This window comes from Bos indicus x Bos taurus, chromosome 25, assembly GCF_003369695.1.
Source record: "Bos indicus x Bos taurus breed Angus x Brahman F1 hybrid chromosome 25, Bos_hybrid_MaternalHap_v2.0, whole genome shotgun sequence".
Classification (NCBI taxonomy): domain Eukaryota; kingdom Metazoa; phylum Chordata; class Mammalia; order Artiodactyla; family Bovidae; genus Bos; species Bos indicus x Bos taurus.
Genome location: NC_040100.1, coordinates 8,800,570 through 8,821,985, shown reverse-complemented (window position 1 = coordinate 8,821,985; position 21,416 = coordinate 8,800,570). Strand labels below are relative to the sequence as shown.

Here is a 21,416-nt window from a genome sequence, read left to right as displayed (position 1 = left end):
ATTCTTAAATGTATATTCCATCGAATGAAGAAGATTTCAGTTTCACTACAGTAGGAGACTCTCTGGTACCACACGTCAGCTCTCATTACATTAGGGTTGAAGACCAGCGAGGCAGCCGTGATTGTGTATCTTACATCCTGCTGAGGCACTCTGAAAAGGGAAGGAAGGAAATTGTATTTCAGAGGCAGATGTTGAAATATCTGCACTGCAAGTTGGAGTAAGGAATGAGTCAGTTTTCACTAGAACTTGAGCAGCCTCTTAAATAGATGTTTGTGGTGTGTTTGTGTTACTTACCGTTGTTGTTCATAAACTTACACCCAAGGCTCCTGGTTTCTGTGAGAAGAAGACAGCCTTTGTTCCCCTCCCTCCTCCTGCACACCAGGGCAGTGTGGAGCTCAACTGTTGTTTTCCCTCGGCAGCTTTCTTACAGGAGGGAGACTATTACTTGAAATAGGCCTTTTTGCTTAGGACAGGGCAGTAAAACCCAGCAGGGGTGGTGTCAGTCAGCTGGAGCTAGCCAGGCTGTGAAAGTAGCCAGCATGTCTGACTTCAGTTCAGTCATGACTGACAGCAGAATGAACTCCACAAGGCTCTCGGCTCCTGGTGGACTGCCTGAGCGTCACCTTGTCCAGTTCTTGTGTTGTCTGACTGTTGAGAATGATGCCGTCTATCATGCCATTTAATCATTTAGGCTTTCTAAGTGCTTTGAAAGTGTCTGCAAAAAATCGCCTTTCAATTAATAAAACAGCAGTACAAATACATGAGTTATTCTAAAATGGTGTTTTTGTTCCGCCTCAGAATGTGTGTTTTATTGAGAGGGTTGAAAGTTCTTAATTGTATTTTTCTCCATCACAACTCTTTTGCTAATACTACATTAATTTCCATTTTTTGATGATGTCAGGAGACAGTGGGTTATGCTGAGTAACTGCCCAGAATGAAATCAGACCAACCTCCAGCGCTTTACAGTTGTCACTTCAGTTAGAAGTTGGTGATCAAGTCAAGAGAAATGTCACATATCTGTGCTTCATACTTTTAAGGACTGTAGAACGACTCATATCACTGGTATTTCTAGGCCCTGTATCTGGGATCGGGGCACATACTGGTGCAGAAAGTGATACTCTTGTTGACCACAGTTTTGTTAGCTCCATGACATTGCTGCGTACTAGCGTTATTTACACAGTGTTTCTGCTTTTAAATGACACTGAGTCTTTTAAGTGGATTTCACTAGAAGAGACTCGTCTCTAGTCACCCGCCCCCCGCCACCAAATTCTTTGTGTGCCCTTTGGAACTTTTTTGCACCCTTTAAGGCCTTGGTTTCTTCTGTAAGAGAAATGGGTTAGACCGGAGGGGCCCTAGAAGGTGAGTACACTCGGGATTCTCCCGTATCTTTACCTGATCCCTCTCTCAGCGTGTGCTCTGTCAGTGTGCTGTGAAAGGCCCATATCCTGTGCCTTTGCGGTCACTGTAGTAATGCTGGCCTGCTTTGGTCTCTGTTTAGGTCGCATCTGCTCTGGAAAAATGGAAGACAGCTATCCGCGAGGCTCAGACTTTTTCCAGAATGCATGTTCTACTTGGGATGCTTGATGCCTGTATCAAATGGGATATGTCAGCTGAAAATGCTCGATGCAAAGTTTGTCGAAAGAAAGGTATATTTAAATCAGAAAGAAAGGTATATTTAAGTCAGAGTGGCTTATCTGAGTGTATTAGGCACTTGGGCTTCCATTTCCAAGTTCTTTTCTCCCTAGAGAGTTCTGTGCACACAGCTTTTAGATGTGGGGAGACAGATTTCACCTTCTGAGAGTCCATAAAATGCTGGTCTTTAAAGTCGAATGCCCACAAATCAGAGCAGCCCCTTTGTGCCTCAGTTTTGAGTATAAAATAAGAACAGTTGATCTTGCCAAGCTTTAAGTTTTCTCTAAGGAGCAAAATTAGTTTAACCCAAATTTAAAATCTGAATTTTACTCTTCTGTGGTGCTGCCAGTAGAGGGCAGTATTTGGACGCTATGAAGAAGGAAGTTTGGACTTTATATTTTGGAATCCTGCAGAGCGAAGCATGTGGGACTGTTTAATGCTGGAGCTTTTAGGAGCCCCGTTATGTTCTAAAAGCCCCTCAGTGATTGACTTCTCAGTGTCTAAAGTTGTGGTGTGACAGGTTAGGATATACTTTCCAAGGATGAAAAGACCTCTCTAAAATCATTTAGTTGCTCTAAAAACTGAAGGTTGGAGGGGGAAACGATCATTTAAATTGGTTTGGTGTATTTTCAAATGTAAGGGAACCAAACCATAATAGATATGAATCGGGACGCATTTGTCTGGTCGGGGCAGAGGAAGGAGGGCAGAAAGGTGTACTTTGTTGGGGGTTCATTTTTCAGTGGGAGAGGGGGCAGTGAAATCTCCTGCTGGTGCTTGAGTTTCTGCTGCCCCCTAGTGAATGTTAACCATCTATTCTAGCCCTGAGTCGATTTGGGGATGTAAGTTAGAAGCCCCAAACCCTAAATCACCTGTGGTCTAGTTAATACTGCATTTGCTTTCAGAAGATGACTGTGCTCTTTAAAACGGGGTCGCACTGCACTGGAACGTTTTGTCTTCTGTCGGGTTGACTGAGGCTGGCAGCTCCTTCTTACAAGTCACTGACTGTGGCCGTGCTCCCGATGTGCTGTACATGTTATCTCCTTGCAGGTGAGGATGACAAGCTGATCTTATGTGACGAGTGTAATAAAGCCTTCCACCTGTTCTGTCTGAGGCCGGCCCTCTATGAAGTACCAGATGGTGAGTGGCAGTGCCCAGCTTGCCAGCCTGCTACTGCCAGGCGCAACTCCCGTGGCAGGTGAGAATTTCTTCTTCTTTTAAAAACAAATAAATTGATAAGTAGCTGTTGTGCTTGAGCTTCAGTTATTTAAACCGAATGAGCTGGGGAGCTTTAAGTTCATCTTTTGTGTGCCGACCCCCTTATTTAAGGAACTGCAGTGGGTCGGGGAGTGGTGCTCAAAGGGCTCTGATTTAATTTTCTCATTGTGGACATTTCTAGTTTTCATTACCAGCCATGTTTTATATTTTCTTGGTCATCCCTTCTTTTCAAATAACATATCTCCCTCTGTCTTTTATTTCCACTTTGCCCACTTCTTAATTTCTGATGACTTCTGCAGCCACCTGCTGCTAAAAGTCATGAAACTTATTACTTTCCTTACCTGTACCTACTCTCTTCCTTCCTTGGCGTGGTTAGAATTTGGGTGTCAGCTTGGACATCTTCCCCTCCCCTGTCTCTGTATTGCCAAATGTTATCCATTCAGTGTCTAGATGTCTGCAAGTCAGCCTCCTGCTGTCATAAGGCCCTCCTGCATCGCTCATCCGGCTTCCTCCAGTGGCTTCTCAACTCGACCTCATATCTTCCTCCCTCTTCTCTTTCCAGCTTTGTGGTGATACCAGAATGGTTTACAAAGGACAGAGATTTGCTTACATCACTATCCTCTTGAAACACCGTGGTCTTCCCACTGCCTCTAGAATGAAGTCCCTGGACTAACTTTTGAGACTGTTCTTACACAGCACTAGCTTACGATTTTATGAACTCTTGTTCCCTTCTTGTGTGCTTGTTACAGGCTGTTTATTGGGCATCCTTGCCTCTGGTGTTTTCTTCCCAGAGGGCCTATTCCCTGGCCCCAGAACTCCTGCCTGGCTAAACTGCCTTCCGCCTACCTAAAGTTGCACTGCTTTCTGGAAGCATGCTTATTACATCCTTAGGATTATTTCTCCTCTGTGTAACAGCTTGGCTTCTGATGTCTATAAAGTGGAATACTGGTGCATCTCGCCTTTTTTGTCAGTTTCTCCCCAGCTCGCTGTCTTCCTTGGGATTGTTCCTGCCCTGAGAGGAGAGGTGGAGCTGTGCCCTTCACCCTCACCAAGTGAGGCCGGCCACAGGGCCTCATAGAGGAGACGCCTGACACTTGCCAAAGTTAATACCGTTGTTTTGCACGTTGAAATTTGAAGTTGTAAAAGAGCAGCATGTAGGCACTCTGGCTTGGTGTCTCTTTGAAAGGACAGAGCTGTTTGATCCCAGCCCTGCCTAACAGCATTACTCGGTTATTTCTCACTCCATTCCAGCTACACTTAGAGAGGGGAGGCCGCCGCTTGGAGTCGGTGGGGCTTTGGACCAGCTGTTCTGAGCTGGGATTACCAGTGCTTTGATGTTTCGGTCATCTGCAAGCTGTTGCAGCTCCTGGAAGGGGGCATCCAGGTGGAGTAACACCTGTCTGGGCTGTTTATCCTTTCAGTCCGCCCCAGCACTGGGGACAGCTTTTATACCTGAAATGTTACATTATCTGGCTGTTTTTGTGAGACAGAAGGAACGGTTTTGTGTGTCCAGGGGTGGGGTTGCATTTGGGTCTTGGTTTTTTGTTGCCATTCATGTTTCAGCCACCATGTTTGGGGCCTGGCAGAGGAGACACACGGTTAAAGCTTAGGTTTTCATTCTGCTTCGTGTCCTGGCCTCAATTCAGGTTCCCTCCCCTTATGAAATCTGTCTCGTCTGTGAAGAGGGGGAAGGTTGCCATGATTTATGTGGGACTTTACCTGTCTTTGGACCCCTTTGGCCTGGATCCATGGTCTCTACAAGTATTTTCTCCCACAGGAATTACACTGAAGAGTCTGCCTCTGAGGATAGCGAAGATGACGAGAGCAATGAGGAGGAAGAAGAAGAGGAGGAGGAGGAGGAAGAGGATTATGAGGTGGCTGGTTTGCGACGTGAGTATCTGGTTTCCTGACGTGAGTATCTGGTTTCCTTTCTTAGTTAACCTCATTGTCTTCTCAGCTGACCTGGGTTGGCGAGAGATGACCAACACCACCAGCATGCTATTTTCCGTGTTGTGGCAGTGGGCTGGCTCTGCTGCCGTAGCTCAAATGGGTTTTCAAGATGCCAGTTAACTGCCTGCCTAGTAGGAGGTTGGGTGGCTTGGTCTCAGAACATCAGACTGTGGCCAAGCCACTTGGTCCATGATTTCTTGGCATTCCGGGCCCAGGTGTGTTTGTGACAGGTCTGCTGGCTCTGAGCCCCTCCTGCGGGGCTGCGGCAATGGGAGTCCAGGCCGCTGCTGTCCCTTGCCTTCTCTGGCCTCTGGTGCGGTGTTCCTTTGAGAGAAGGCATTTGTCCTCTGGTGACAGTGATTTTCTCCTCCCAGTAGTGTGCAGGGCTGCAGAGTTGCTAGTCTGAAAAGAGGAGACGTCCCCCCATGGTTTGGGCATAGTTATTAGGAGGTTCAGATCTGTTTCTCACTAGATGTCAGCAGGGAAAAGGTCTCGTCACTTACCCTCACCTTGTTGACTCATTCTCTCATGTTCATTTTTCATGAGGCTTTGAGAGTTGGTCATTTTTATTCGTTAAACCATTAAGTCCTACAGTCTAGCCTTTTAACAGGCAGCCTTTCCTGCAAAATATACCTTTCTTTGTAGGTTAATACAGCTACAAGATTCTGATGAGCTTTTGAAGGAGGAAAAAGCTCCTCCATGATCATACTTGGCGCTGGGAGAGAAGGCTTGCGTGCCAGGCCCGGTCCTTACTGTATCGGTGCTGCCGAAACCCGAGGGCTCTGGGCTTGTGCCCCTGATCTCCATCTCCCCAACACTGCAGAGGGTTGGTTTGGGACACCTGTGTTCCTCTCGTTCCTCTAGGGCTCCTCTTGTTCACAAGGCATGACTTTTCAGGTATCTGAGGGAAGGAGACTAGGGGTCTCTGAGCCTGCGTTACACAGAGATGGCCGAGGACTGCCCAGGTCCTGATCTGGATACTTCCTTGTCTGTAAATGGATTCTGGATGTAACCATGTACTGATTTTGTTTATTTTCCAAGTAATGGTTTCCTTCCACTTTGAAGTTACTGCTTTTTCCAAGGACTTGTTCCCTCTCCAGGTTTCTAGGACCTCATCTACTGAAAGGATCCAGGAAGTTTTTGGTGGTTCAGAGCCTCTTGTCTGCTCTGCCTTTTAGGGCACAAAGATGTGGTTCCCTAGTGCAGTTCAAGGCCCTGGGCTGCTGGCTCTTCCGTGCATCCTGTGTTTCATCCTTGGCATTAGCTTCTTCCTCTCTCCCTCACCTAGTCTCAGAACTTAGAAAACCTAAGATGATTGGTGAAGCGTCCTCTTGGTCTAGAAGTAGAACATCAAACGCCGCCTCTGTGTGCCCTTAATTCTGGTCCAGGGCCCCTCCCCATTTTCCAGGGAAGTGTTTGCTTAGATGAGCAGCCTCGAGCTAACGCTGACGGGGCTTTGTTTCTCGGGGACGTGTTGAGAGGCGCTGGCCGCTCTGACGGTGAGCGCCTGTTGTAAACTGAGAAGTGGGCAGTCCTGTGCCTTTGTAGTTGCTCTTCTCTCTCGGGGGGTCCTGGGCGGGGCTCTGGTGGAAGTGGCCTGGCCTACTACTGTCTGTGCTTTTTAGAAACCAAAGCCTTAAGTTGGATTCATTGAGGAAGACTTCACATAAGTATCAGCTTTTCACTGAGCAGACTGTGGTGGTGAGTATAGGATAACTCTGGGAATTAGGAAACAGGATCTGTTCCACACTCAGATTCCATCTCTCATGTAAATACATGCGTTCTCAGGCTGAGCTTGGGCTGAAGAAATTCCAGGCAGACCCATCAGCAAATGGCCTTGTCTCCCGAGTGAGTCAGTTTACAGTTGACTCCTTCCAGCCCTCATTCCCTGTGGATGGGGTGGGGATAGAGGGTGCATGTACCGAAGGAACTGGCTTTCTAAAGAGACTCTTCAAAGGTCTTGGGCAGTTAATGAAAGATATCCATCCATTCGTCATCTGCTGCCGCTGCCCTTGATGTGCCCTGTGAGGTCAGAGAACAGGAAACGGATGGCATGAGCCCCACCCCCCGCCAACGTGAGGGTGTCACCGCTCTGCTCATCCAGAACATCACCCTTTCCGTGGGCATGCTCCCTTCATCTTCAGTTCTTCTCTGAATGCATGTGTTTAATTTCAGTGAGACCGCGCAAAACTGTCCGGGGCAAGCAGGGTGTCATCCCCCCTACAGCACGGCCCGGCCGACGGCCAGGCAAGAAGCCGCATCCTGCCAGGAGGGCTCGGCCGAAAGCTCCACCTGCAGATGACATGGAGGTGGATGAGCTGGTAAGAATCATTCTTCCTCCGCGCTCTAGCATCTCAGGTTCGTAACCCCCACTCCAGCATCAGGAATTCACCAGGCAACAGGTGGAGCCGCCCCTTTGCTCCCTCCCCCGCCCCCCACTTTGGAGACTGATAAGGCAGATGGATGGGCTTGTAGGCAGACGGGGCAGCAGGCCCCCGGGAGCAGCTATGCCCGGCATTCCGCTACTGCAGCCTGCAAACATCTCCTCTAGTTAACGGGCAGCCTGCGACTCGTTAAGGACTTTAAAATAGTATCCATGTGTCTCCCGGGGCTCAGCGGGGCTGGGTCTCTGTGGTGGGAATGTCAGCAATGTCGGAGCCTCGCTCACTCGGGGCTTTTGCCGACAGTTGTCACGGGAGGGACGCACCCTCCCCTCTGCTCCCCAGCCAGTGTGATCTTAGCAGTCTTGCTTTGGATTTCACTTGAGTTTTAAAGAACAAAAAGCTTGACAGATCAAATTGGAGTTGGAGGTGGGCTGGGGGCATTAAAGCAAGCCATCAGGACGCTCAGCGGGCACCCTGGGTGCCCTTCCTGTAGGCCCGGCCCTGATCCCTTCAACTGTGCTTCTGGCTGAGTGCGCACACCTATTCCTGCCACGTGGAGGGGCAGCCTACCCCTTTCTTTGTAGCCTCTTAGCGGCTTATCAGGAGAGCCAGGACGAGAACTCTTACTTTTCTTCCCTCAGACACCCCCACCCCCACAAAATTGACTTCAGGTGGTCCCCATAACCCACCTGGCATTCTGCAGTTGCTTGTATAAACTCATCCACGGCGTGACCGTAATCCCAGGTCCACCTGCTGTCAGACGGCTAGCTTCCTGGGGACAGTGACCCTCTCTAACTGGCCCCGTCAGGGCTGCTGGGACCCGGCCACTGCTGCCTGTTCTCTGTTTTGATCACTGTCCACCAGGGAGGCGGCGGGTGGGCTGATGCCCACCGCTTAGAGTGCTCTCTGGATGGAGTCAGATGATCTTGACCATCTTCTCTGTTCCAAGAAGACAACTAAACTTTGCTCTTTGCTTTTTTAAGCAGATATAAAAACACTTTTTAAAGTGTCTTCTGTCCTGTCTACTCTGCTCTCAGACCTGCAATAAAGTGTCTTCTTTCTTTGGCTCCAGGTACTTCAGACCAAACGGAGCTCCCGGAGGCAAAGCCTGGAACTGCAGAAGTGTGAAGAGATCCTCCACAAGATAGTGAAATACCGCTTCAGCTGGCCCTTCAGGTGCGCTTGGGCTCAGGGGAGTGGGCCAGCCTTGCAGCTGAGCCCCTGGGACATATCTTAGTGGCAGGCGGGGAAGTGACCTTCCAGACTGGCAGAGTCCACTCTGAGCACAAGTGAACACCCCCGCTCTGCCTGCCTGCTGGTGGGCTGGGCTCGGCATTCTGGTGAGACGTTTGATGATGTCCGTGGTTTGATAACCAGGTTTCTGTCTGGTTCAAGGCTGCGCTGACCTCTCCATTTGGTTCTTCTCCCAGGGAGCCCGTGACCAGAGATGAGGCTGAGGACTACTATGACATCATCACCCACCCCATGGACTTCCAGACAATGCAGAGCAAATGTTCCTGTGGGGGCTACCGCTCTGTGCAGGAGTTTCTTGCTGACTTGAAGCAAGTGTTTACCAATGCTGAGCTTTACAACTGCCGGGGCAGCCACGTGCTGAGCTGCATGGTGAAGACGGAACAGTGTCTGGTGGCTCTGTTGCATAAACACCTTCCTGGCCACCCGTATGTTCGTAGGAAACGCAAGAAGTTTCCCGACCGGCTTGCTGAAGATGAGGGGGACAGTGAGCCAGAGCCCGTTGGACAGTCCAGGGGACGAAGACAGAAGAAGTAGAGAGGCAGGGCCCTGGTAAGGGAGCTGAGGTCGGGGGGACTTGAGGGAGAGAGCGAGGGAGGGGGGAGGGAGGCGAGAGAGGAAGCTGGAGAAAACGTGGACGGGAGGAGGTCAGGGGGAGCCCGGGAATGCCTGTCACCCGAGCTCACACGCATCTCCAGAACTCTCCATGGGCCTTAATCAAGCAGCGCACTTTGGAGAGCCTCTTGCTGGGTCGGTGGTCTTCGCCCAGAAATCCTGTGGGGAGAGGTGGCCTTAATCCCCCTTCGTGAGGGTTTCCAGGAGGAGTCCAAGGTTTTTCTCGTGAACCCAATTCCTTTTCTTTCTTCTTTGCTAAGGTCCCTCCCACTTTGGCCACCACAGCAGTGCCAAGCCCTCTGGTCTCCAGGGGAGGGGTTACTACATTACGTAGAAGGATGAAGGGTAATCAGGCCAGCTGGGGAGGTAGTGTCGGTTTTTTAAATCTATATTTATACACAGTCCTGTTTCTTTAAGCCTGCCCGCCCTGCCTCTCAGGTGGCAGTATCAGTGAGTGCCACAGAGTTCTGTGTTCACCAGCATCAGGAGACAGTTGTGGTCTGTTGAGTTGATCTTGGCAGAGTAAAGGGACATGTCCTACAGCCATTCCTGAGTACCCCTCCCCTTCTTTGTGACAGCTCTCTCCCCGCCCCTGGCCCCCTCAAACAAAACCTAAGGCACTTCACTCAGAGCCTGGAGCCCTGCTTGTAACCATGCGTATAACCTTTCCTTTGATGGGTCTGGCAGAGGGGTGTTGGAGCCCAGCCCACCCACACACCAGACAAGCTCTTAGGGGAGCAGAAGAAAAAGCAGGAAGAATTTAAATGTTTAATTTTTTTTAAATTGACTTTTCTAGTTATTAAAGGTTGCTTGTTTCAGCAGTGATATTGTATAAAGAACATCTTGTAAAAAGATCTCTGTCATCTCGCTTTGGCACATGTACAGTACGATTTCTATGATAACGTGTTTGCTTTCCTTTGCCGGTCGCTTCCCTCAGCCCGTCCTCTCTCTAGAGCAGGTGGGCTGGGGCTTGGCGGGGCCGGCGGTGGGGACCACCTGCTCGTGGGCGGTCCCTCTGCCGCCCTGGCGGCCGCTTCGGCCACCTCCGTGTGCAGCGCCCCTGCCGCGCTCCTCTGGCCTCAGACTCGGACCCCAAGAACCCAAGTCGCAGCGCTCAGTGTCGGGGGCGGGGGGGGGGCTCTGTGGCCCTTCGCGCAGCAAGTCTAGCACTAGTCACGTTTAGGCCAACCTTTGTGTCTTCTTTCCCTTTTATGGCAGATTTTGATAAAAAACGCAGAACAGGGTTTAATTTTCTTTTCTGTCAACTTTGAATTTGGAAAACGTGAGCATCTAAGCGCTTCCGGACCGATTCAAATGAAGGGAAAAGAAGTCCACCAAGGGGACTGCAGCTCGCAGAACTAAAGCCTGTTAAAGTGAAATGTCAGGGTGTGGGCCCCGTGCCCCGGCCGCCTCGGGGTTTGCCCGGGGGCTGCCGGCTGGGCTCCCCTGGGCTTGGAGCCAGCGCTGGCGTTCCAGCATCACAGCCCCGCGCCGACACCGTCCCTGCGTCCCTGCCTCCTGCCCTAGAGCCAGTCTGTTTCTGTTAACAGTGAGAATTCTGTGTTCCCACTTCAGTGACACCTCAGTTACTTGTTGTTTTTTAAACTGTCTTTAAGGAGGAAGGGCCCTATTAAAGGGTAAACTTGTAATAAATTGGACTTTCAAATAAACATTATGTACTTGTGTTTATAAAGAAGTGACAACTCTGGTGAATTTTTCTTTGTGCTCTTGGAGGTCTTAGTGGACAGCAGTACGTCCCGAGCGCGCTTTCCCTTGGGCTCTTGGAGGCTGTTCTTCAGGAGAGGGCCTCTGGCTTACGGTCTTTTAACCACAGGTCAGATCCATCTACTGGATTTCTTTGCTTCCAGGACAGCGTTCTGGTGCCCTGGGTAATCGAAGCCATGGCCTTCAAGCCTCTCCTGGCTTTGTCTCCATCTCAAACCCACACCCCACCCTACCCAATTCTATTGGAAACTTCTAGGAATTAGAAGAAACTAATTTTTTAAGGCTTCACTGTGGGAATTTGTGGTCCTTCAGGACTTAATTTTGGGGAAGCTTTGGGTATTTTACAGTAGTTTTCAAGGAAAACTTGAAACATGCACAGCGGAACTATGACAAATTCCGACCTACTCAGCTTCAGCAGTTTTACTGTGTAGCCAGTCTTGTTTTACTCATGCCTTCATTTATATTTTATGCTGGGAGTCTGTCTTTGGTCAGACTGATTGATTCGAGTAGGTCACTGCTGGCAACCTGCCCGTGGAATCCCAGGGTTTGAAGGCCACGGCGTGATCCCAGTGACAGAGCAGCGAGACCACCAGTTCCTGACCAGCTGCACCAGGGATCGCAGAAGGTAAAAACAGGACGAGATCTGAGGAGAGACCTAAGCGCTGGGTGTGGGCTCTGCCACTGCCTGCCTCTGTGGCCATGGTGAACGTGGGCAGTGAGCCAGGCCTGAGTGCTGTGGGAGTCTCAGTTCCACAGGGAGGAAGTGGTTTGCCCCCAGGTCAGGCTGGATTTGAGCAGCCCTCAGGCTCTGGAGGAGCTGTGCTACCTCTGAGTGGTCCCTGCAGCCCCAGCTCACCCGCATCTGTGAAGTCCTGTTTCTGGGGTGGTTTCTTAGGCCACACGAGGACAGCGCCTCTGGGGCCCCGTCACCTCATCTGGGGTCTGTGTCCTGATCCTAGTCCACCAGCCCAGCCCATCCGTCCCTAGCAGGCTATGACCTTGGGGGAGACGCCTGATTTGGCTTGACTACTGCAAATGGAGACAAGACAACTTTGTTCCTGAAGACCGGTCTGACCATTACACTGGCGATCAAGGGAGACCTCTCCCTTGTCCTGCCTGCTTGTCTTTCTCCTCACACCCTGTCCCCGGGGCAGGGAGCAGTCAGGTGGTGACTGGATTCCAGTGCAGCTACTCCAGGCAGTGCTTCACTAGGGAAGCAGGCCCCCACTTCCCTGAGAGCCAGGGTCCCCTCAGCAGGATCCTGAGGCAGACGCTCAAACCGGGCAGGAGGAGGTCACTCCTCATTGCTCCCCCTGCCCAGGATGCCCAGGCCTTTTCACACCAGGACTGTTGGGAGCATCCTCCTCCCGGGGCGCTGAGCAGGGAGTGAGGGCAGCTGCTGACCCCCAGGACCGCTCAGTCTGACCTCAGTCAAGATTCCCCCTGCTGACTCCAGGGAACTTGGCGTTGTTTCCCAGGAACTTCTGCTGACTGCGATCTGAGCTCACAAGTTCCGTCACGAACAAGCTCAGGCTCGGCTGGTGTGGACACACGCACAGATATGCTGCTCTGAGGGGCCCTGTGTGGGGCTGCCAGGCCCCTGAGGGAAGTGGCAGGGACACGCAGTGTGCAGGCTGGAGGGTGACGGCTTCTGAGGAACTTCTCTCGGGCTCTAGAGTCTCTTTTTGGGAATGGGGAGAGGTCCCCCCACGGGGCAGGTTCCTCTGGATGAATTTGCCCTAGATTGTAACACCCACCGTGTCCATCTCACCCAACGCCCCAGTGGAATCCGTGGTGTGAGGTCACAGCACCTCTGGAGGCCAGTCTCCCTGGCTGTGTGCTCCTGAGCCAGCCAAGGCCTTCAGGCACTGCCCTTGTCTGAAAATGGACAGGGGAGGATGAGATGGAGGGCTTCTGTAAAAGGTCTTGAGTCAAATGTTTCCTTTGTATCTGTCCTTCAGGGTCTGGGAGTTTTCATTAGTGTCATCCCAAGCTCCCAGGCTGAGAAGCCCTAGCTGCCAAGGCCTGCCCTCCTCTCCTTCCTGGGTCCTGGCCTCTGTGAATCATCTTAGCCTCAAAGCAAAGCTCCCTTGGGGTCCGTTCTGGTTACACTGCCTCCCCTTCCGGTCCCAGTTGTCCTGGAAGTCAGTCTTGTTTCCACTGAGCAGGACACAGCCAAGTGCCCTCCACCCGCCTTGTGCCCTGACTGGCAAGGGATTGGGTGATCCGGCGCCACTCCTGATGCTCGCCCTGCCATCCACCCTTGGCCCATACACATCACTTGCCTTTCTCCTCCCATTTCAGAATCCTCCTGTGGCTTCTGCTGCCCCCGCCCGACTGCAGGCCTGTGAGCCCAGCCCAGTGCAGCCACGGCCCCTCTCGCTCCCAGCTTGGGCCCCCTCACCTGCAATAAGCTCCTTCTGTTTCTCAGTCATGGACCTTCCCCGGAAAAGGTGCAACATTTGGGTCACTTGACTTTGCTGGTCAAAGCAGGCATGAGGACATGAGGACTTAGCTGTCTGTGCTCTATGAGAATGGAAGGACTGAGGGGGGCGGGAAGGATTCCACCTGCATGAAGCGTAGTGTAAGGGTTGCAAATCCCCTTCGGGGGGTCAGTGCTGTTCTTGCGGGGAGGTACCACCCTCTCTCCATCATCTCTTGAGGGAGCTGACACCATCTGTTTGATCTCCACTGGATGTCCGTTTGTTCCTGTGATTGGTGGTTGGGGCAGGAAGGGCTCTGGCCAGAGAGGCCCTGGGTTTGGGGGCTCAGTCCTACTGTATGAAGCAGTTGGCCTTGGGCTCCCCTTGGCTGGCAGCAGGCTGGACCCCGGGGCCTCCTGTCAGTGCGGCTGAACCAGGGACAGGAACCAAGGCTCTCCCCTGGCTGGAGTCACAGCGGCCACAGCCCAGCCTAAGATAGTGCCAGGGTTTCCGGGATGGCCACACTAGGAGGTGGCGCAGGTCCCGGCAGCCCCAGGGCCACCCCAGCATGTAGGTCAGCACAGCACCTTTTCCTCTCTCCTTTTGCGGTCGTGGGAGCTGCTTGTGGAGGGAGCCATGCACACGCACCTGCCCCCTTTGTCACTGCTGTGCTCAGCACCTCCAGTCTCTCCACAGCCCTTTAGGAGCTGGGGACCCAATCCCCACCCTCCTCCAGGGCTGTCTGCCCGTGCCTGCTCCCAAGATGCCCGTGTAACACTCCAGCCCCATCTCCACCCAGAAGGACGGGGGTTAGGGGATGCCCTGACTGGGGCCCCAAGGAGTGAGTGGCCACATCAACAGCAGTGAGGACTGTCTTGGGCCCCGACCCTCAGGCGCAAGGAAGAACAGGAGGGGCCAGCCACCCAGTGGGAGCAGACACTAAGCCTCCGAGGGAGCCTTCGAGAAAGGCTGACGCCCTCATTTTTTTACGCAAATTGAGGAGAGCAGTGTTACCCACAGCTCCCAAACAGGCCAGACTCACTGGGGCCAGAGTGGGGCATGTCATCCCAGGGGATTCCCTGACTTCTCCCAGCAGACATCCCAGTCTCACTCTGGGAAGCAGGAACCCAGGGCTCAGACAGGCAAGCAGGCCACTGAAAGGAGCCGAGAGAACACACCCACCCACAGAATCTGGGGCTCCTGCAAAACACAGCTGTTTCCCCGGCAGGATGTTCTCCTGATTGACGGAAAGCCAGACTACCCACTCCCAGCTCTGCTCGCAGGGGAAGGCTCCCCCAGAGCCCTCACCGTCCTACCGTCCCCTTTCCAGTCCACAGAAGACGAAGCGCTGCCACACGGGGGTTTATTCCAGTCACAGCTTCCAGAGAAACTCAACAATAAATTACATCATTAAATAAACTCTGCTGGACCACACCCCCTTCTGCCCCTCCTGCTCTCCACGTGCTCCCTCAGGTCCCGGTGGGGACGCAGCCAGGCCCACCCCCTTGCACTATGCGACAGGGGAGTAGCCTCAGTGGGTCCCCGCCCTGCTCCTCGGCCCCTCGCACTCACTTGCCTGACCTTGACAGCTGGGCAGCTGCTAGTCAGCTGTCTCCTCCGGAGGGAGTGCCGAGGAGGGGGCCACAGCCGCCCCACGCAGGCCTGTGTCCCTAGAGGTGTGTAGGGTTCTCCAGAGAAGGATCTGTCTTAGTCATGTGCAAGACCACAGTGGGGGCCTTATAGTGGCCGTGGGTGCCCCGGCCATAGCCCCCAGGGGCCCGGCAGGCCTTTGCCCGGGCCCGGCCAGCTGCCATCTTGCGGTGGCACAGGCTCTGCCAGGTCTGGAAAGTCTTGGAGCTCCACACCCAGACGCCGCTGGTGATGCCCACCACCAACGACATGAAGATTTTGAGCATAAAAACAGCCACGGTGGGCACCGAGCCCCCTTGCAGCGAGCAGTCCCTCCGGCCGCCGGGCGTGGTGGCCGCGGAGCAGGCCTGTTCCGTGGCCCGCAAGCGCCAGAAGTCCATGTTGAGGCGTTCGTAGACGTAGCACACAATGACGCAGGTGGCAGGCACGGTGTAAAGGATGGAGAAGACCCCAATCTTGACCATGAGCTTCTCCAGCTTCTCCGTGTTGGTGCCCCCGGTCTTCATGATCTTGCGGATGTGGAAGAGGGCCACGAAGCCAGTCAGGAGGAAACTCGTGCCCAGCACCAGGTAGCAGGAGAGGGGCACCAGCACGAAACCGGTGAGCGCCGCCGCGTCCATATTGGCCACATAACAGAGCCCGGTCAGCTCATCCCCCGCCACCTTGCGCAGCGTCAGGATAACAATGGTCTTGAGGGCTGGCAGGCCCCAGGCTGCCATGTGGAAGTAGCTGCCGTGGGCCTCGATGGCCTCGTGGCCCCATTTCTTGCCGGCGGCCAGGAACCAGGTGAGGGTCAGCACCACCCACCAGAGCGAGCTGGCCATACCGAAGTAGTAGAGCAGCAGGAAGACGAGGGTGCAGCCCGTGTTCTCCAGGCCCTCCTGGATCACGTAGAGCGCACCCGCCTCCTGGTCGCAGGCCACGCTCTGGGCCCCGGCCACGGCCCGGATGAGGAAGGCCAGCGAGTAGACGTTGTAGCACATGGAGAGGAAGATGATGGGACGCTCCGGGTACTGGAAGCGGTGCGGCTCCAGCAGGAAGGTGAGCACGGTGAAGGCGGTGGAGAAGAAGCACAGCGCCGACCACACGGCCATCCAGACGAGCGCGAAGTCCTTGTCGCGCCGCGACCAGAACACCTCGACGCCTGGCCCGCAGCGCGGCGCGCACGAGCGGCTCTTCTCTACGTACTGGAACTTCTCTGGGTTCTCGCAGGTGCCGCCGGCGCCCTGGAGGGCGTCCTCGGCGGGCCGCGCGGGCCGCGGCGCCACGGGCAGCATGCCCAGGCCCTTGTGGGGCTCGGTGGGGCCAGCCGTGGCGTTCTCGGGCGCCTCCATGCAGAGCGCGTGCGGGTCGTTGCGCGTGGGCAGCCGGGCGCAGTCCAGCGAGTCCGGCCAGCCGAAGTTGAACTGCTCCATGATGGGCGCGCAGCGGAGGCGCGCCTGCTCGCACATGGGCCGGCAGGCGGGGATGGGCGTCGAGACCTGGTCGGTGCACATGGGCGCGTAGAGCGAGCACAGGAAGAAGCGCAGGTGGCTGTGACAGCCGTACTGCACGAGCGGCGCGAACTCGGCCAGCTCGGCGGCCGCCTCGCCCTGCGACGTGTGGCCCAGCAGGTTGGGCATACGGGTCAGGTTGTAGCCGATGCCGCGGCACATGGGGATCTCCACCACCTGGCACGGCGCCGGCCCGCGCCCGCGCTCCGGGTCGAAGCGGCCGATCTCCAGCGCCGCGCCGCCCGCAGCCAGCAGCTGCCACAGCAGCAGCGCCCGGCGGAGCGGCGGCACGGCCATCCCGGGCGGTCCCGGCCGAGGGCGGGGAGGGCGGCCCCGCCTCACTCGGGCCGCGCCGTCCGGCGCCCCCGTGCCCGCCCGCCACGTCGCCGGGTGCGGGCCATAGCGGAGCCGGCCGCGTGTGTCCCTGCGCGGCCGGGCGCCCTGGGCAGCGCGCGGAGAAGTCGCCCGAGGGAAAGGAGACGCCAAGCCGCCGCCGCCGCCGCCGCTACTCGAACCGCCGCCGAGCCGGAGCAGGCGCCGCCTCCCGGGGCCGCGGGTACAAGCCTTGGGGCGGGGCGCCTGCTGGACACGCCCAAGGGCGGGGCCTTTGCGCGCCCGACACGCCCCCCGACCGGGCTTTAAAGGCGCCGCGCCTCGCAGCTGCGCTGTACGACAGGACCAACCCGGGCGCGGTCTGGCGGGGCGGGGTGTACGAGTAGTGACCTCGTCTGCCCGCTCACAGTCTGTTCTACCCTTTCTGAGGAGTTGCTGCCCAACTTCTCTCCGGGACAGCACAGTCAGCCGGAGGATTTCCCTGTCCACCCCGTACCGCGTCACCTACGTTTTTCCCCAGGCGGGACCATTTCTAAGGCTTCTACTCCTGGGACGCCTCGACCGTGGACTCTGGGGCAGTTCGAGCGCAGCCTCTCCGCCTCTTCACTAGTAGCATGTGGCTCTGGGCCCTTCGCTCTGAGCCTGTTTTCGTTTCTGTAAAACAGGCAGATAATCCCGTCAAAATGAATTCACCTGTGGCTCGCGCGGGCTGCTTACCCGTCACACTGCGCACTTGAACTCATGGTCTCTTCGCAATCCACCTGCCCCCTTGACACCTCGGGACTGCTTGAAAACCCAGTCTCCTTCTGCCCCCTCCCCTCCTCTGCACTCCCTTGGTACAGGGTCTCCCCTAAGAACTCCTCTCTGCCCAGGAAGCCTGCGGCTTTCCGCCATCCCCCTCCCCTGAGCCCCCTGCTCCCTCCTGCGCCTGCAGAGTAGGGGCCAGTACAGTGACAGCCGAGGAACATTTCAGTTCAGCTCACACCCGCCTCACCTAAACCTGACAGCTGTCAGGATGCCACCAGACTATTGCTCAGCCTGCTTCCATGGCGGGACCTGAATAGGGGGAGGAGAGAGGCCAGTTCTTCCCTTTGCACAGATGGAACCATCAAGGCAGTCCTAGGCTCAGCCTGCTGGTAACAGGTGACAGCCAGTGAGTGGGGTCTGAGACTGTGACCCCTGAGCTGCCCACATAACACCCCTCATCCCCACTCAGGTCGGGAAGGTGTTTCTGAGAGGCTGGGATTGCCGGGGGCTTCCTGGGGCCTCAAAGGCCCTCTGCCCTCCCACCTCTGCCCAGACAGGGTTCCACCACGGTTCCCAGGTAGCTTTGTGGGTGAAACCCAAGTGCCATCCAGGAGGCCACCCAAGGGGCCCTGTTCTGGTCTGGAGTTCCCTTAGAAACTGCCTCCCTCCTCCCCAGCCCACCCCATCTGCCCTCACCCGCTTGGCCTAGATGTACCTGGAAGACTCAGATTCCACGTGAGCTCTTGGCATTGGTCCAGCCCCAGCAGCTGCTCAGGGGTGCTCAGTGGATGAAGGGCTGAGGGAGAGACCTGCGCTGCAGGGGGCCTAGGAAACTGGTCGAAGACCTAAAGTGAGCCAGGTGGGCCCCGGGCCAGGGGCTTTACACAGTGAACTTTTAAACTCTCACAACAGCCAGGCAAGGAATTCTGTGCCCATTTTACAGATGAGAAATTGAGGTTCAGAAAACTCAAGACATTTGCCTGGGAATACACAGTTCACAAGGGTCAGGGTTGGCATTCAGGCTCTTCCACTGCATAAGGCTGCCTGTTGCCACCAGCGCAAGGGCACCTGCCCGACTGGCCCTGCTTGATAGCCTGGTACATAGCGGGGGCGGTGTGCAGCATGGAGCCGGGGCAGTGGTTGTAATTGGTGCTCACCTCCCCTGGAGCAGCGCTGGAGCAGGGAAGGGAGGAGGAGGACCCGAGAGGTTGGGACTCTGTGGAGATGCAGCCAGCCCTGTTCTCAGCATGAGACACGTCCTCAGCCCACCTGGGCTGTGACAGCTGAAGTGGCAAGCTCCTGATCGTCCCAAAGAGGCAGCACAGAAATAGGTAACTTTGAAACAAGGACCTGATTTTGATGCTCTGGTCAAGGAGGTTCCCAAAATGCCAGTGACAGCTTCCCATGGCCCAGGGTGAAGGCCATGCCCCTGGGGATGGGCAGCAAGAGCCCTTCCAGGTATAGCCCCCACCAACCTCTTCCCTTCCTGCCATGCCTAACTCCTTGGAACCTGTGCCACGCCATACCTTCAATCTCCCTGGCCCAAAGGCCCTTTTCTGCTGTTGGGCACACCAGCTTCCTAGGGGCGGACCCCAGCTCTCGGGGACAGGGCTGGAGGCTCTGTTCTGTGGGCCCAGAGTCCTGGCCCACTCACCGTTGCCACTTGTACACTCACATGCTGTTAGCCTTCCGTTCATCCCCCACTCTGCCCCAATGCCAGCAGCTGCTCAAGGACCCTAGGGACATTTTATTTCTCTCTGTGTCTTGCCCCAAGGAGGCACAGATGCACGGATGAGAGTGGTGCATGGGCTAAGCCCCCACCTCACAGGGTCTGTAGGAAGCTGGGGTTTTGGAGCTGCCCCGCTGCGGGCAGCCGGGTTGAGAGGCGGAGAAGGCTGGAGGCTTCCCCCTGCTACGACTGGTCTGGGATCCAGGTTTTTTTGTGTGCCTCTGCCCCCAGCCAGGGTGAAGAAGAGGCCGGGGGCCCTTCCTCTGGCAGCCATAGTGGGGAGGACGCCCCAGGAGCCATGGGATGCCAGGCTTGTCACCATGACAACAGCTGCTCCTGGGAAGTCAGAGGTGGGGGGCTGTGGAAAAGCCCCTCCCCCATGCAGATGCTGCCTTGGAGAGAAGAGGCCTCTTGGGCCGCCTGCCCACCCACCCTGCTTTGTCACCCGATCCCCCTCTTTACAAAGGCGGAACAATACACCAAGCACTCACTGAAAAGGAGACTATGAGAGGACTGGAGGGGACCAGGAGGAGGGTGATTGCCATCAGTGCCCACCCCCACACCCGCTCCCTGGGCAGAGGGGCCAGAGTCGGTGAGGTGGGAACAGACCCCTCCTCACTCCTCCTCCTGCGGGAGAACACTCCCTTCCTGGGGGCCCTTGGCTATGCGCCAGTGAGCTGCCCTGCCCAAGTGGGAGGGAACACCCTCCTGACCTGTGTCCCCCACCCCCACCCCTCTAGTCTTCCCACGCTCCCGGAGGCCCTTGCTACCACCCTTCCCTGATCATAGCCATCACTCACCTCCACTGGGCACACCCTGGCCCTTCCCCAGCTTGACTCTGATATGCCTCCTCCTGCCCTACGGCCCTGGTGCCTGCCTCCACCATAGCCATGCCTGTCTCCCCACAAACCTGAGAGTTTCTGGAGGTCAGGGGGCTGGGCCCTGCTCCTGGGTGTCTTGGTGCCTAGCCTAGAGGAGGCGCCCGTAAATGTTTGTTGAATCAAAAGGATGTCATGAGGAGGAGGTGACCGGAGATCCTTCTGGAAGAGGCTGCATGCAAGTGGGGCTTGAAGTTGGGGAAGGATAGGGCCTTGGGGGACAGAGTTGTCTGTGTGAGGAAGCAGGAACCAGGAGGAGGGCCATCCCGCACCTCCTCCAGTGCCCAGGACACCCCTAGAGGGGCTGCTGACAGTGATGAGGGGCCCAGCGGGTGCAACACTGACAAGCCTGCTCGCGGCGGGCGGGGGGCACCATGGCCCGGGCAGACAGCAGTGGGCGCCAGCGTGTGTGTGCAGAGCATGTGGGTCTGGGCGCAAGTTAACTGTGTGTGCACACACTCACCCAGGCCAGGGCAAGCTCCAGCCCTGGATCCGACTCAGGGTCCCTTTATTGGGAGGTCAAGGGCTGGATTAGACTGTTCCATTCTCACTAAAGAAGCATTTAAAAAATTTCCGTAACTAATTCCCCTGAACCCTTGCCTTCAGGTAATCAGTATCAGGGGTTGAAGTACCTCTTGCTGAATTTCCAAAAGAAACAAACAGAGGGCTTCCCTGGTAGCTGAGAGGTAAAGAATCCACCTGCCAGTGCAGGAGACACAAGTTTGATGTCTGGTCCAGGAAGATCCCACGTGCTGCAGAGCGACTAAGCCCGTGCGCCATAACTACTGAGACTGTGCTCTAGAGCCCGGGAACAGCAACTGCTGAACCGTGTGCTGCAGCTGCCGAAGCCCAGATGCCCACGTGTCCATGCTCCGCAGCAAGAGAAGCCGTCGCAGTGAGAAGCCTGAACCATGTGCTGCAGCTGCCGAAGCCCGGATGCCCGCAGGTCCGTGCTCCGCAGCAAGAGAAGCCGCCGCAGTGAGAAGCCTGGGTACCTCAGGTAGAGAACAGCCCCCTCTCTCTGTACCTAGAGAAAAGCCCGCACAGCAACAAAGTACAGCCAAAAATAAATAGGTAAAATTATTTTAAAAAGCAACAGATCAACCAAAAAATGGGCAGATCTAAATAAACGTTTCTCCAAAGAAGACATACAGATGGCGAACAGGCATATGAAAAGATGTTCAACATCCTGAATTATGAGAGAAACACAAATCAAACTGCAAGGAGGTATCACCTCATGCTGGTCAGAATGGCCGTCAGGGACTTCCCTGGTGGTCCGCTGGTTAAGAATCAGCCTCCTAATGCAGGGGACACGGGTTGGATCTCTAGTCTGAGAAGATTCCACATGCAGCCCGTGCAACACAACTACTGTGCCCTCGCCCTAGAGCCTG

General features: G+C 55.3%; 2 protein-coding genes across 2 annotated transcripts in view; one reads left to right on the top strand and one right to left on the bottom strand.

The window, feature by feature from the left end:
- The window catches only part of BAZ1B (bromodomain adjacent to zinc finger domain 1B), a 56,190-nt gene extending 45,450 nt beyond the window's left edge, over positions 1–10,740 (top strand). The window contains exons 14-19 of the mRNA XM_027527678.1: positions 1,499–1,646; positions 2,680–2,827; positions 4,625–4,737; positions 6,973–7,118; positions 8,254–8,357; positions 8,612–10,740. Of these exons, the coding sequence (XP_027383479.1) occupies positions 1,499–1,646; positions 2,680–2,827; positions 4,625–4,737; positions 6,973–7,118; positions 8,254–8,357; positions 8,612–8,969 (1,017 nt within the window). The 3' untranslated portion in view covers positions 8,970–10,740. The remainder of the gene's footprint in view (positions 1–1,498; positions 1,647–2,679; positions 2,828–4,624; positions 4,738–6,972; positions 7,119–8,253; positions 8,358–8,611) is intronic.
- A 3,801-nt stretch (positions 10,741–14,541) lies between these two features.
- FZD9 (frizzled class receptor 9) lies at positions 14,542–16,676 on the bottom strand. Its single transcript, XM_027527679.1, has one exon. The coding sequence runs from the start codon at positions 16,633–16,635 to the stop codon at positions 14,866–14,868; it is 1,770 nt and encodes a 589-aa protein (XP_027383480.1). The 5' UTR covers positions 16,636–16,676; the 3' UTR covers positions 14,542–14,865.
- Positions 16,677–21,416: the final 4,740 nt, after the last annotated feature.